General features: G+C 45.1%; 1 protein-coding gene across 1 annotated transcript in view; it reads left to right on the top strand.

The window, feature by feature from the left end:
- Positions 1-15,714, top strand: part of CIAPIN1 (cytokine induced apoptosis inhibitor 1) — a 114,659-nt gene that overhangs the window by 70,898 nt on the left and 28,047 nt on the right. The window contains exons 5-6 of the mRNA XM_078670553.1: positions 3,540-3,708; positions 12,927-13,000. Of these exons, the coding sequence (XP_078526679.1) occupies positions 3,540-3,708; positions 12,927-13,000 (243 nt within the window). The remainder of the gene's footprint in view (positions 1-3,539; positions 3,709-12,926; positions 13,001-15,714) is intronic.

Here is a 15,714-nt window from a genome sequence, read left to right as displayed (position 1 = left end):
GGTTATCAAGTTAAGCCCCTTTGTGTAGTGTTACAAGGGTGTTATGTGGGGCAGGTATCAATAGTGTAGTAGTCAGCTAACCTGTTTGTGAACGAGCGTATCCCCACACATCAGTATCAGTTAATGGGTTGTCGAAATCGTGCTCTCAGCCCGCTCTGATGTGAGTTGCGCAGATGGGTTTATCTCCTGCATTTCCCTTTATATATTGGTGTGTAGCTTCCTGGGGTTTTTAACATTGCTAGTTGGAGGTGTCTAGAATGCTCCTGTTCCCAGGGGAAGTTGTGAGTTATCTGTTTACTTATAGATTTTTGCCTACGAAAGAAACATGCAGAGTGATGTTAACATTTCAAAGGGCAAGCAATTTTAAAGAGACATTGGGAGGGCAAACACGGAGAAAAAAAAACAAGGAAAAGAACAGAGTAAAAATAGGTAGAAAGAAGGGGAGAAGAATAAAGAGAAGTAACGGCAGAAAAAACTGAGTGGGGTGTGATAAAGAATAAATGCGGAACATAGTGGACAATGCCAAATGGGAGGAAAAGAATATATCACAGTATAAAGGAAGGAATGAGAGAATTCAAAAGATAGTTACCCAGGGGAAGGGTGAAAGGGGAGGCTGCAGACAAAAGGAAGACGCTTGAAATGAAGGGCAGAAATAAATACAAAGAAAGCAGAGGGAAAATGCAGAAATCTTGTGTGCTACAGGTAAAATATGAGTGGGATACAAGCAGACGGGTGATACGCTTAATGCACAGTAGTGTATGCAATCGACGCCCTACATCTCTAACCCTGGTGAAATAGTTCAGTGGTTAATATACTGCCTGCAGCCTTAAATGTGTAGGCTGCAGGTCACACGCCGACAACTCTTTGGTACCCCGGGGGTGTCAACTAGAGCTCAATTCTGTTTTTCCTGAGAAGTCCTGCCTCCTCGTGCTTTTGTCAGTCAGGCCCTCAAGCGCGCTCTCGTTTCTCCTCCCTCCTCCCCTTACCTCCTCCCGCAAGCTCGGCCCCTGCCTCCCACCGCTTTCCTCGGCAAGCCGCTCGGTGCCGCCCCCCTGCAGTCGGTGGAAGCGCACTGCAGCTGCCCCACTCCCCGCGCCTCTCGATGTGAGCCTCCCGGCGGAGCTCGCTCGCTCTCCCGGTTCCATTTCCGTGGGATCTGTTCCTTCACATCTCAGCGCGCATCCGGCTCGGCGCCGCTGGAAAGGTAAAGCCGCAGCCGGAGCTTGGGAGGGAGCTGGGCTGGTGTTCGGGGAGCAAGCATAGACGAGGGATTGCCCCAGGGGTGGAGGCGGGAAAAGAGGACACACGCAATGTAAATAAATCCACTTACCGTCATCTGCAATTTCACGAAGCCCTTCCCAGGAGACAGCGCCTGGCCGCAGCGCTCGTTCGAGTGCGCGTGTCACTTTCAAATGGCCTCCAAGGCGAAGCGCGCGGCCAGGACTGTCTCCTGGGAAGCACACATGCCGACAAAAGGGGCTCGGCGGAGACGCGCTTCGCGCGGCTAGCCGAGACCTAAAAAGGACAGGAGCATCATACAAGGTTGAAGAAAAACAGGGCATATGTAGCAAGTTAATGTTGGTAGAAAAGGTCATACCCAAGTTTGGCCTGCTTGATTAGGGTGATGCAGATTCATGGTAGACCGATTGCCACGTGAAGTGTCATAAAGGTGTGCATTTGTGCAGGGCATAGCTGTCCGTTTGTCTTTATGCAGTCACATTTTCTAAAAAGCATACACTTAACATTTAATGTCTCCTTGTTTGGTAGTTTCTGCACAATCCTTAGCTCAGAAACAAAGGCTACCACTGCTCACTAGTTTGGAACTTTGCTATCTGCAGCATATGCTCAAACTCTGTGAAATTCCAAGTTAAATCTGTGTTCCTTAGAAAGTGCACGAGCACACGTCTGTTGCCTAGACAAGTGCATACATTCGTAATGCAGCTCAGACCAATGACCATGACAGATTATCAAGCATTGAAGGTCCCTCAAAAGCAAGACGTATGCTTGGCGTTTATTGAGACAGGGTAAACTATACAGATGGTATTAGAGGGGCTAAAATCAGCCCCTTGAGATCAATGGCACAATTGAAAGGTTGCAAATGTGAAGCTGTCAAGACTGCTTCAAAGCATGTTGGTGTGGTGCATGCTTTTATAGTTCTTATGAGGCCTTCTGATGTGGAGCGAGACACCCGTATTCGTAGTTTGTGCCAGATGAGGGTGTGTGCATGTGATGGGTAGTTGGAATTGCCATTTGCATCTGTAGCTAGTTTTTGATGTGCTAGACAGGAAAAGGAATTGTATGGGAAGTTTCTGAAGGATTTGTTTATTCTCGGTGTATTCAGAAGGTTCTGACTGTGCTGTTACTAAACATTAGGTCAGGTTTTGGGTTTTCTACAAAATCTGGTATCTGTGGTTGGTTCTGGCATTTTGTCTGTCACTTATTACCTTCTATGTTGCTCCTGGGCAATTGTTTCTCAGTGCTGAGGAGTAGTGAGAGTGTGCGCAGTTGCAGATTACATGTGTGAATAGGATAGTATCTTCCCTTGTTTGTATTTCTAACATTTAGGAACTGTAGTCTGCAGTTCACCTGAGAGTAATTTTTACTGCCTTTAAACTGGTACAGTGCGTGATTGTTAGCACATGTTTGGTGTGTATTGACGCTGTGCTGTCATTTCTCAGTCTGCAATGTAGCAATAACATGGCTACCATATTTTGGACTTGCTGGAGGCTGTAGAGTAGGATCATCTGAAGGGCAAGGGTTAGCCATGTTTCCTTCAGTCACAAAAGACCAAACATGAGTGGAGCTAAAACTCATTGTGGGAATGTCCTAAAAGATACTGTTGCACTTAGGGTTTTCAGGTGGAAGAAGGGTGTCTTGACTGCAGAGTTTATTTGTGTAGTATGAAAAAGCTCAGAGTTCATGAGTACACATTTTCTATTAATATTGCTTCTTCAACCAGATTTGGAGGTTCGAGGTAGGTAGAACATGATAGAGGGGATTCAGCCATTCACCTATTTTTCAAACATCACATGTCCATAAAGCCTCCACTTCATTGTGACTCTTTATTGCATTATTATTAGTTCTGTTGAGGTTTATAACATCCCCTGAAAGTTGCTTGCTTAGGATGTTCCACCTCTAACATTAGAAGTATATGCCCTGGAAAAGGCACTTTTAAAAATGCTGTTTAAAACGGTGTGTGGTGTCTGCCAAGGTTCTTTCTTCAAAGACAGCATCGGTAAATCTTAGGGGTAAACAGAGCTTTTCCAAACCCATCCACTGGATGGCAGTGTGAGGGACAACAACTGAATCTGCATTAGTCTCAGACTGCAATACTATCCATAACTTTTTCTTCCAACATATGAATTCAGTTGCCTATTGTCACCACTAACATTTAAAGGTATCGGCGCCTGCCTGGCTGCATCTGTAAGAGATTCCCAGTGGCCCCTCTGGTTATATGCTACAATATTGCTTTTGGTCATTGAACTCATATTGATCATGTTCAGACTTTGCTCTGAATGTCTCTGTAACTTGCTCTTCAGGTTCAGAAGGAGACTCTGACTCCACAGGAAGCCCAGGCTGTTGGGCGGCTACTCGGCTATCAAGGTGATGATCTACGATTTCTCCACATGACCGGCAAGAAACCAAACTTCGAAGTGGGCTCTGCTTCTCAGTTGAAACTGTCGTTTGCCAAAAAGAATGTCCCTGCAGGTAAGTAATGCAAATGCTTGGCTGATGGTGGTGTACCATTTTACCCTTTTTGCTTGACTCGCACCTTTTTAAGTGTCTCAAATTGTCTGATCACTTTTACACTGTCCAGAATTGGCTTCCAAGGAATACGCTGGGGGAGTGGCAAAATCGACATTAAGTTTGAAAAGGTGATATAAGTTAAGATTTTGGGCAAGGAAGAAAACATTAAAAATGACTTTGAATTCTTGTTAGAGTAAGTCATAAAAAAACAGAGACTAAGGCTTTGATTGCTAAAAATAAAAGTGAAATGGGTAGACCTCATGGGTAGTGTACAACTTGAATGTCTTCATACAAACCAGAGCAACTCAGCTGCCTCCTCTACTGAAACCCACTACTCACACAACCCTCGCCATCTATTCCCTAGCCGTAAGCGCCTGGAGTGTGCTTTGTAACACAGCTACATAGGTTTTGATGCTTGTTGGCTGGATGCATTTTGATATGTATCAAAACTGTTTATTGCAAAAACAACAAGTGATGGACTGAATGTGGATCAATGTCACACACTCCCCCAGTCAAAAGATCTGGGCCCAAATCCATCGTTTTTTTGCACTCCACACCACCCTGGGTTAGACAATGGCGATATGCAAATCAGCTCTGACCCTGTTGCCCCATGGGAACAGTCCAGTCCGAACTACAAAAGCCATGTCCTTCCCAGAACGGAATCAAGCATCCGAGGACCGGACCGGTTTCGAGGTAACACCTCTCTTCAGCCCGGCTAGCTTGACTCCAAGTGGTGTGGAGTGCCTGGGACCCACGTCTGGGCATCCCCAGCGCACTTAGGGCGGCAATTGCAAAAACAACAAGTGATGGACTGAATGTGGATCAATGTCACACACTCCCCCAGTCAAAAGATCTGGGCCCAAATCCATCGTTTTTTTGCACTCCACACCACCCTGGGTTAGACAATGGCGATATGCAAATCAGCTCTGACCCTGTTGCCCCATGGGAACAGTCCAGTCCGAACTACAAAAGCCATGTCCTTCCCAGAACGGAATCAAGCATCCGAGGACCGGACCGGTTTCGAGGTAACACCTCTCTTCAGCCCGGCTAGCTTGACTCCAAGTGGTGTGGAGTGCCTGGGACCCACGTCTGGGCATCCCCAGCGCACTTAGGGCGGCAATTGCAAAAACAACAAGTGATGGACTGAATGTGGATCAATGTCACACACTCCCCCAGTCAAAAGATCTGGGCCCAAATCCATCGTTTTTTTGCACTCCACACCACCCTGGGTTAGACAATGGCGATATGCAAATCAGCTCTGACCCTGTTGCCCCATGGGAACAATCCAGTCCGAACTACAAAAGCCATGTCCTTCCCAGAACGGAATCAAGCATCTGAGGACCGGACCGGTTTCGAGGTAACACCTCTCTTCAGCCCGGCTAGCTTGACTCCAAGTGGTGTGGAGTGCCTGGGACCCACGTCTGGGCATCCCCAGCGCACTTAGGGCGGCAATTGCAAAAACAACAAGTGATGGACTGAATGTGGATCAATGTCACACACTCCCCCAGTCAAAAGATCTGGGCCCAAATCCATCGTTTTTTTGCACTCCACACCACCCTGGGTTAGACAATGGCGATATGCAAATCAGCTCTGACCCTGTTGCCCCATGGGAACAGTCCAGTCCGAACTACAAAAGCCATGTCCTTCCCAGAACGGAATCAAGCATCCGAGGACCGGACCGGTTTCGAGGTAACACCTCTCTTCAGCCCGGCTAGCTTGACTCCAAGTGGTGTGGAGTGCCTGGGACCCACGTCTGGGCATCCCCAGCGCACTTAGGGCGGCAATTGCAAAAACAACAAGTGATGGACTGAATGTGGATCAATGTCACACACTCCCCCAGTCAAAAGATCTGGGCCCAAATCCATCGTTTTTTTGCACTCCACACCACCCTGGGTAAGACAATGGCGATATGCAAATCAGCTCTGACCCTGTTGCCCCATGGGAACAGTCTAGTCCGAACTACAAAAGCCATGTCCTTCCCAGAACGGAATCAAGCATCCGAGGACCGGACCGGTTTCGAGGTAACACCTCTCTTCAGCCCGGCTAGCTTGACTCCAAGTGGTGTGGAGTGCCTGGGACCCACGTCTGGGCATCCCCAGCGCACTTAGGGCGGCAATTGCAAAAACAACAAGTGATGGACTGAATGTGGATCAATGTCACACACTCCCCCAGTCAAAAGATCTGGGCCCAAATCCATCGTTTTTTTGCACTCCACACCACCCTGGGTTAGACAATGGCGATATGCAAATCAGCTCTGACCCTGTTGCCCCATGGGAACAGTCCAGTCCGAACTACAAAAGCCATGTCCTTCCCAGAACGGAATCAAGCATCCGAGGACCGGACCGGTTTCGAGGTAACACCTCTCTTCAGCCCGGCTAGCTTGACTCCAAGTGGTGTGGAGTGCCTGGGACCCACGTCTGGGCATCCCCAGCGCACTTAGGGCGGCAATTGCAAAAACAACAAGTGATGGACTGAATGTGGATCAATGTCACACACTCCCCCAGTCAAAAGATCTGGGCCCAAATCCATCGTTTTTTTGCACTCCACACCACCCTGGGTTAGACAATGGCGATATGCAAATCAGCTCTGACCCTGTTGCCCCATGGGAACAGTCCAGTCCGAACTACAAAAGCCATGTCCTTCCCAGAACGGAATCAAGCATCCGAGGACCGGACCGGTTTCGAGGTAACACCTCTCTTCAGCCCGGCTAGCTTGACTCCAAGTGGTGTGGAGTGCCTGGGACCCACGTCTGGGCATCCCCAGCGCACTTAGGGCGGCAATTGCAAAAACAACAAGTGATGGACTGAATGTGGATCAATGTCACACACTCCCCCAGTCAAAAGATCTGGGCCCAAATCCATCGTTTTTTTGCACTCCACACCACCCTGGGTTAGACAATGGCGATATGCAAATCAGCTCTGACCCTGTTGCCCCATGGGAACAGTCCAGTCCGAACTACAAAAGCCATGTCCTTCCCAGAACGGAATCAAGCATCCGAGGACCGGACCGGTTTCGAGGTAACACCTCTCTTCAGCCCGGCTAGCTTGACTCCAAGTGGTGTGGAGTGCCTGGGACCCACGTCTGGGCATCCCCAGCGCACTTAGGGCGGCAATTGCAAAAACAACAAGTGATGGACTGAATGTGGATCAATGTCACAGTCAAGCTAGCCGGGCTGAAGAGAGGTGTTACCTCGAAACCGGTCCGGTCCTCGGATGCTTGATTCCGGTCTGGGAAAGATATGGCTGTTGTAGTTCGGACTGGACTGTTCCCATGGGGCAACAGGGTCAGAGCTGATTTGCATAAAGCCATTATCTGACCCAGGGTGGTGTGGAGTGCAAAAAAATGATGGATTTGGGCCCAGATCTTTTGACTGGGGGAGTGTGTGACATTGATCCACATTCAGTCCATCACTTGTTGTTTTTTGCAATTGCCGCCCTAAGTGCGCTGGGGATGCCCAGACGTGGGTCCCAGGCACTCCACACCACTTGGAGTCAAGCTAGCCGGGCTGAAGAGAGGTGTTACCTCGAAACCGGTCCGGTCCTCGGATGCTTGATTCCGGTCTGGGAAAGATATGGCTGTTGTAGTTCGGACTGGACTGTTCCCATGGGGCAACAGGGTCAGAGCTGATTTGCATAAAGCCATTATCTGACCCAGGGTGGTGTGGAGTGCAAAAAAATGATGGATTTGGGCCCAGATCTTTTGACTGGGGGAGTGTGTGACATTGATCCACATTCAGTCCATCACTTGTTGTTTTTTGCAATTGCCGCCCTAAGTGCGCTGGGGATGCCCAGACGTGGGTCCCAGGCACTCCACACCACTTGGAGTCAAGCTAGCCGGGCTGAAGAGAGGTGTTACCTCGAAACCGGTCCGGTCCTCGGATGCTTGATTCCGGTCTGGGAAAGATATGGCTGTTGTAGTTCGGACTGGACTGTTCCCATGGGGCAACAGGGTCAGAGCTGATTTGCATAAAGCCATTATCTGACCCAGGGTGGTGTGGAGTGCAAAAAAATGATGGATTTGGGCCCAGATCTTTTGACTGGGGGATTGTGTGACATTGATCCACATTCAGTCCATCACTTGTTGTTTTTTGCAATTGCCGCCCTAAGTGCGCTGGGGATGCCCAGACGTGGGTCCCAGGCACTCCACACCACTTGGAGTCAAGCTAGCCGGGCTGAAGAGAGGTGTTACCTCGAAACCGGTCCGGTCCTCGGATGCTTGATTCCGGTCTGGGAAAGATATGGCTGTTGTAGTTCGGACTGGACTGTTCCCATGGGGCAACAGGGTCAGAGCTGATTTGCATAAAGCCATTATCTGACCCAGGGTGGTGTGGAGTGCAAAAAAATGATGGATTTGGGCCCAGATCTTTTGACTGGGGGAGTGTGTGACATTGATCCACATTCAGTCCATCACTTGTTGTTTTTTGCAATTGCCGCCCTAAGTGCGCTGGGGATGCCCAGACGTGGGTCCCAGGCACTCCACACCACTTGGAGTCAAGCTAGCCGGGCTGAAGAGAGGTGTTACCTCGAAACCGGTCCGGTCCTCGGATGCTTGATTCCGGTCTGGGAAAGATATGGCTGTTGTAGTTCGGACTGGACTGTTCCCATGGGGCAACAGGGTCAGAGCTGATTTGCATAAAGCCATTATCTGACCCAGGGTGGTGTGGAGTGCAAAAAAATGATGGATTTGGGCCCAGATCTTTTGACTGGGGGAGTGTGTGACATTGATCCACATTCAGTCCATCACTTGTTGTTTTTTTCAAAACTGTTTATTAACATCATGGCATGCCTACGAAAGGATTTCTTCATTTTCACACCATTAATAAATCCTAGTACCTACAACATATTGAGTAGGAGGAACACTGAAAAAAATGCAGACTATCAAGACTACAAAACATCAGCAACACTAAGGCTTCTGATCTCAAAATAAGAAAGGAAAAACAAACTCCCATCAAACTCTCCATAGCCTCATCCAGTACTCTGGAACGTTTCAGTGTCTAATATCTGAAAAATAACCAAAGACACTCCTTCCATTGAAATGTCTGATTGACAGCCACCTGCCTGAGACTTATTTGCCTGGAACATTAGGGTGGGAGTTTTCTAAAATTCGAAGGAGTTTCTGTGCAATTGCAGGCCTTGCCACAATCTGAGCATTGTCACAATCCATGCCATACTACGTGCGAGAACGCTCCACAGAAACCTACCCACATAGTCCTGGTATGATGTGGTCGCAGTACACTACAACAATATTTACATTGCTCTATGTAGATTAATTCCCCTGACCTTTGCATTAATTCTTGGCATATTTGAAAAACGAATCAATAAATGACTATGCATTTATTGAGTTTCAAAAACGATTGTAACCCTCATCGCTCGGGGAGGTGCAATGAAGAGTGAAGAAATTAAACTAATAGTGTAAATTCTGGCCTTTCTGTTGTCTTTATGATGTTTATAGCTCAATGTTGCTTGTCTGAAATGAAGGCCTGTGTGTCTGTTTCTTTGGGCACAGAGGTAGTTTTATAGTTCATCTGAGCAACATAGCCAGTCTGTGGAGTAAATGAAGAGGAAGCTGAATCATAGGCAAGACCTTGGTCCAGGAACTGGCTTTGGCTGAAATAAACAGCAATTCCTTATTGATAACTGTGACCTCCAAATTATATGGTGGAGACCAATCATCATGTCTCAGGGTTAATCGGAAACCTTTCGGCTGGGGAGGGAAGGTATGCCGGGACTTATCTATGTGGTTCAGCTATAGAAGTGGTGCCCCTATATTCCTCCTTGGTGCTGCTCCCAGATCCACGTAACTCTTATCTTTGCATTGATAGAAACACGTATGCATAGTTCAGGGGTGGACTATTGACAAAATACCTCCAGTTTGTGAACAGCGCAAATTAAGAAATGACTCTAATGCATTGAAAGTTGTTATCTGGTGCACTTTTTATTTCTTTTTATTTGTATTATCTAGTTTTCAGCCACAAAGCATGATGAACGCAATTGACAAGAATAGTAAAAGACAGTGAGTTGGATTTTGAAAAGTGCATGCACAAATGGACCTACACGTGCACATTCAGATTCAGATTGTATATATTCACACACAGAGGCAGCCCGACTAGGAGACCTACATAAATCTATGAATACAGGCAGCCATCCTACATACAGGCCAGCAAACATAAGGAGACACTGCACATATAACAGACAGCTTGCTGACACCCTTGTACAAATAGGAAGACTCATCCAGAGAAGCATCTTTGCACATAGACCTATAGAAACGCATACACACAGGCGCAAGGCACATATGAGTGCACCAAAAACAGACACGCCGCCTGCAGTGCATACATGGACCCAGGTACACAAATGCAAATGTATGCCCTCAAAAACACACACACACACACACAGGTCAAACATATACTCGTACAGATAATACACATGTAGACTTCGATATGGGCAATCGTTTGCCCCTGTGAAGGATATCTGATTTGAAGCGGAGAACTCAATGGAGTAAACACCCATCCAATCTTTGACCTCTTCTTTGGAATATTAATTCTACAGAGCAATAGAATAATCCAGCCTGTGTCCCCACCCAAGCATTGCCGTCTATGGAATTTATTTTAGTGCACCGTCACGAGAGACATCATGGTGCTGAGTGTATATGTATTACTATGACAAACAAAGCAGACGAAGACAGGAAAGGAGACACAACAAGCCTATGAGCAGATTAACAGAAGAGAAAGGTTTATTGTTCTTTTTTTAAATACAGTATGTAGGTGCAAGTGAAGAGGTTTCCAGAGTTGGGGTGGGGGTGTTGGGAACTCATCACTCTGAACAATCCACCACCACAGCAAGTTCTACAGTATCCTCTCTAGGGAGTCAGAGCCAGATCTTAACAGTCCCAGGGTTCAGACTCAAAACCCGAGGGGGCAAGTCCCTGGCGGTATTGGGTGCAAAAGCGTGGAATACTCTCCCCCCTCATCTGAGAGCATTGGACAAGGAAACAGATTTCCGTAAACACCTAAAAACCTGGATTTTTAATCTCCAAGACACAACTGCTAGAAGCCTAGTGTGATTCTGGATCTGGTCAAGTAAGCAGAGAGGCAACCTGACACCTGGTTGACCTTACACGGGCGCCTAGATGCTCCTTGGAGCGATTGTTGCGCGATACAAATTGGCAATTACATTACATTACAGTCAGATGAACATATAAGAAACAATCAGGTCTGAGAGGAATTTGGACCAGTGCAAGAGACTGCCCACTGCTTGAGACAGGGCACCTTGTAGCAAATTCTTTTCTTGGCTGCCCATCAATGTAGTGTTTTATGGGGTTCTGAAATATGGTTCAACTTTTGAAGAGCAATAACGAAGTAGACAGCCATCTTCTGAACACATTAAAGTTTCTTGATTTCTGTTTTTGTTTTGCTGAGTTTTATATAGCTGGATCCCTACCCGAATCTGGTATCGGAGCGTTTTACATAGCACCAGTTGCGTTACATGAGGACACATTTATTTTGTTTGGAACAAAGAGATTAAGTGATTTGCCCAGAATCCCAGGATGTTCAGCGTCATTGCTGGGCCTCAAACCCAATTCCCCAGATTCGTGGTCGACCGCCCTAGCCGTTAGGTCAACTCCTCTCCCCTTTGATTGGAAGAAAATAAATTTACAAGGCATCTCCTGACAGTCCTGCATAGTTCCTCAACATTTGCAGTGCATAAGGAACTAGGCCTTAAATTGATCTCAGACACCATTAAACTCATGCCACTGCTACACTTGATCTCCATTTGGCATAAGACCAAGCCAACCTTCAGCAGGCTGATAATCAGGGATTGTCTTTCATTTGATAACGCCAAGGTGATTCCTTGGTTGGGATATATCAGGTCTTCATTCAATAAGTTGGATCGCCACAGTTCGTTTTCGTGGCCTGAAAGCATTGTTAAGGCTGATTATTTGTGGGTAAAATAGAATACTTTATCACACCTCTCTATAGACAGAGAAGGGCTTGAATTACCGAAACCTGCTGCTAAGGCCCACTGTCCAATTAAAACTGTATATTCAATTGAGCCGTATCTAACCTGTGTTAATAATTCTTTTACCGTTGATCAGTTTTGGTAAAGGTTGGGCGGCCAATGGTACCCATGGTCCTTGTGAATGTTACCAGATATCATGTGGTAATGTTTAGCACTTTATATACTACTCCCAGGAAAAAGTTTTTATCCCCATTGTAAAAATTGCACATTTTAACCAGGTACGGCCCACAATGCTATTCCTTTTCATGCTTGGGGATGTTCGCACTGTTGTGCATGGAGGGTCCTTTTCAAGCAGCACTGTTAAACTGCAGGAGGCCAGTCCCTGATTTGAACGGTGGTCCTATAGGGTTGTGCTTTTGCCCTGCAAATAAATCTCGTTGCATGATTGTTTGTTTCTGCACATTGTTCTATGGTCTTGCACTTTCTCTGAATTTTTACACCTTGGCCCACTGTTTGCATTTTATGCATGTCCATTAAAATACATAATGTATTGAGCTGTTTTCCAATTTTATGTGTTTTATGGTTTTAGATATTTATATGTCGTGATTTGATATTTGACTGTTTGCATCTTTCACCGACTAAACCAATTATATATCTTAACTGTTGTTATATGTAACCTAGCAAGGCGCCCAGTAAAGAGATTTAGCATGAACATATCCATGATTCCTTTGGACTTTTGTACTGCAGTTTCTTTGTTTAATTGGGTTTTAAACACCACTGACCTAGTTTGAAAGTTTGCTATAAATCACCAAAGCCTCTTTCGTTCATTAAAATCAATATATTTAATTGCTTTTTAAGCTTCACTAGCATACCAGTCTCTAAAGTAAATTGTGAAGTGATGAAAGTCTGCTTATGATAACATTGTGTTGGACATGGTTGGTGCCTTATAAATATGTTTTCTAAAATTAATAAGTGCATATTCTATTTAATTTTAGGTTGTTGTATGTGTTCTGTTATTTCAGTGGAACTTGTGTTTTCCAACCTCTTCTTTCCTCAGTTACTTGTCACAGTAATAGGTTTCCTCTGTTTTTCTTTGTGTCATTGTCTTCAAACGTTCTTCTTTGTTTTCTCTTTTGCTGGCAATACCTCAGCTTTCCAAAGAATGTAAAACGTCCTTTTATGTGCTGGACTGTAATATGTCTCTCTCCTTTTTCCTGCCTGTAGTAAAGCCTCCTGTGGATGCTGCTGCTGCAAAGCTATGGACGCTCTCTGCCAATGACATGAATGACGAGGAAGTGGTGAGTGACCTTTATCTTTTTGTAGACTGAATGAAACAAAATATACCCCCCCTCCTTTGCAGGGCCATAAACAAGTGTAAACAGTTGCCTGAACTTAATTTCTCAATCTTACCATATATTTAGGCTGTCCGGTTTTAGGTTTAAAACTATATTAACTGATAAAACCCCACCGAAAGGGAAATAGCCCTCACCATTGTAAACATATAAAATCAATCAATCAATCAATCATAACACTACACACCTGTGAGGGTCTCAAGGCGCTTTGGGGTGGGGGGGGTCCTGCTAGTGATCGAAGAGCCAGGTCTTGAGGAGTCTCCTGGAGGCCAGTAGGTCCTGGGTCTGACGTAGGTTGGTGGGGAGGGTGTTCCTGGTCTTGGCTGCGAGGTGGGAGAAGGATCTGCCACCGGCGAGGCTGGCGGAGCGGAGCTGGCAGTGGGGGTGTAGAAGTTGAGTCGAGTGTTGAGGTAAGGTAAACACCAAAAAAACACCTGTACAGCCACAAACTAAACGCCATTCAAAGAAAGGAAATGGAGAGTGAAAGAGTTAATGGTTTGCTTCCTGAAGGGGCCAATACAATGTAATTTTATTATACAAGCTAGCAGCAAGAAAGACTGGGCTACCGTTATTCTGCTTGAGTTTTTTTGTGTAGGCATGACACTAAAATATTGTTTCTTCTTCCTTTTGCTTTTTACAGTTTTGTGGTCTTTAGTCTAAAGATGCAGGGTTTAGAAGCATGTTTTAGGTCTTGTTTAATTATTTTATAAACTGTATTTGATTCGTAAAATGGCTGGTTTCATGTTCCATGTTAGAATGCCTGCCACTTCGTAAGAAAAGTAATGTTGGAGAGCAATTCAGGAACTTTTATTTTACAATGTATAAGAAATGGCTTGCAATGATGCATAGAAATGTCCCTTCGCCAACCATCGCATTTGAAGTCAATGAAACCTCACTGTGGTACTTTTCTTTGTAGTTTCAAAAGTGCTGCTTCATTTTTGACCGCCTCAATAACTCGGAGGGCATAAACGCCCAGTTCAACACAAATGTTGTAGACCCTGCCCAGAGAATCGCAATCTTCAAGTGCACCAGTATTGGTATGGAACGCTATGTCAGTGGCCAAAGTTAGCAAATTGTGTACTGGCTGTCTCAAGTGTCAATGTTCAGAGGGCCTTTTCACAGAAAAAAGTTTGCATGGGAAAGAAAGGGGAAGCGCACATGCCCAAAGACTCACTGAAGAAGTATTGTATGGTGTACTACAATAAGTTTGATTTGCAAAAATGTATTTAGACCTCATATACACTGTCTATATACCATGCACTATCAGGGCAGAAAGCAAGCAATAATAAAAGAAAAATATTCCTCAAACACTGAAAAAAAAAGGTTTCTGTTGTTTTAAATGGAGCAAAAATGTGTAACCAATGATAACCACTGTTTTTGTAAGGTATTGAAATCATTTGAAAACATTAAAAAACCTTACCAGAATGTACCAAATATATATATATATATATATATATAATATTTACAATATACTATATATTTTCTGCATTCTTGGCTACATTGATGGTCATGAACACTACAATGATTCTGACAGCCTGCGTTGTTCTCAGAGCACTTCTTTATATTTTTACAATCCATTTTAAATCTCCAAAGGGTGGTGTTGATGTCCATCTGATTTCATGATGGGGTACACCCTACAATAGCATATCAGAGGCTCCGTTTCTTTTTCTGGAAGAGTATAATGCATCTGAACACCAGTTTCCAGCCTCCATTGCAGCATTGTGTGTGCAGAAAGGTGAACATGTATGAAAACAATAAAAAAGTGCAGACTGATAGGCTCCATTGTGTTGAGAGAAAAAAGAATGATGTCACTTTAAGAATCTAAGAGGCTTCTCTACCGACAGTGCACCCCACTGGCAGTTTCCTCGGAGAACCAGTTCTCTCTTCTGGCTCATGTGAATAGGACCTTCAGAGCAAGTGAGGTTTTTTCAAACCTCAATTTTGTTTATTAAAATCTATATATTTAATTTCTTTTTGAGCGTCACTAGACATTTTGAAACCTGATCTGTTGAGTAACATAAAATTATTCTGACTCCTCCGCAAAGTTCTCCACAAAATGCCTTCTTCTTTTGAAAAGTGCCCTTCATGTGGCAGAAAAAGGTTGTATCAGACCCTTGCAAGTTCTGTGTGGTTTGTCTGCCAAAAGATTGTGTGGTAAACAGTAGTCTGTAAAATGATGTCTAAATGAACTCTCAACGACAGAGATGGTATCATGCTGAGTGGCCTCATGAAAGATATGAGAGCAGAGGAAGAGCAGCTGAAAAATAGAAGATTTGAAAGATCTTCTTGTCGTGCCTCCTCAAATAAACAGCCTGTTGGCGACAAAGGCTCTCAAAAAAGGAGATCTAAGGAAAAATCTACATTGTCAAGACATTGACATCACTCTCGACGTCATTCCGGATCGCCATCTAAGCATCAGCCTCAACTTGTTATCCTTCAAAAGAGGGCTTGACGATACATAAACGATGTGATAGGAAAGTGAGGTAGGAACCGTTGACTGCGTAGTCCCGTCTTCAGCCTTGAAAGCCTCAAACCATTTAACATCACTGTTTTCACCATCAAAGAAAACTGTAAATGTATGTAGCCTCACCGCAACCATCATCACTAGAACACGAGTGTATGGATATCTAAAAGAGTCTCTACCTCCTCTTTAACAACCA

This window comes from Lissotriton helveticus, chromosome 12 (assembly GCF_964261635.1).
Source record: "Lissotriton helveticus chromosome 12, aLisHel1.1, whole genome shotgun sequence".
In the NCBI taxonomy this organism is placed as follows: Eukaryota; Metazoa; Chordata; class Amphibia; order Caudata; family Salamandridae; genus Lissotriton; species Lissotriton helveticus.
Note: the sequence above shows the minus strand (reverse complement) of the source record. Positions and strands in the feature narration are given on the sequence as shown.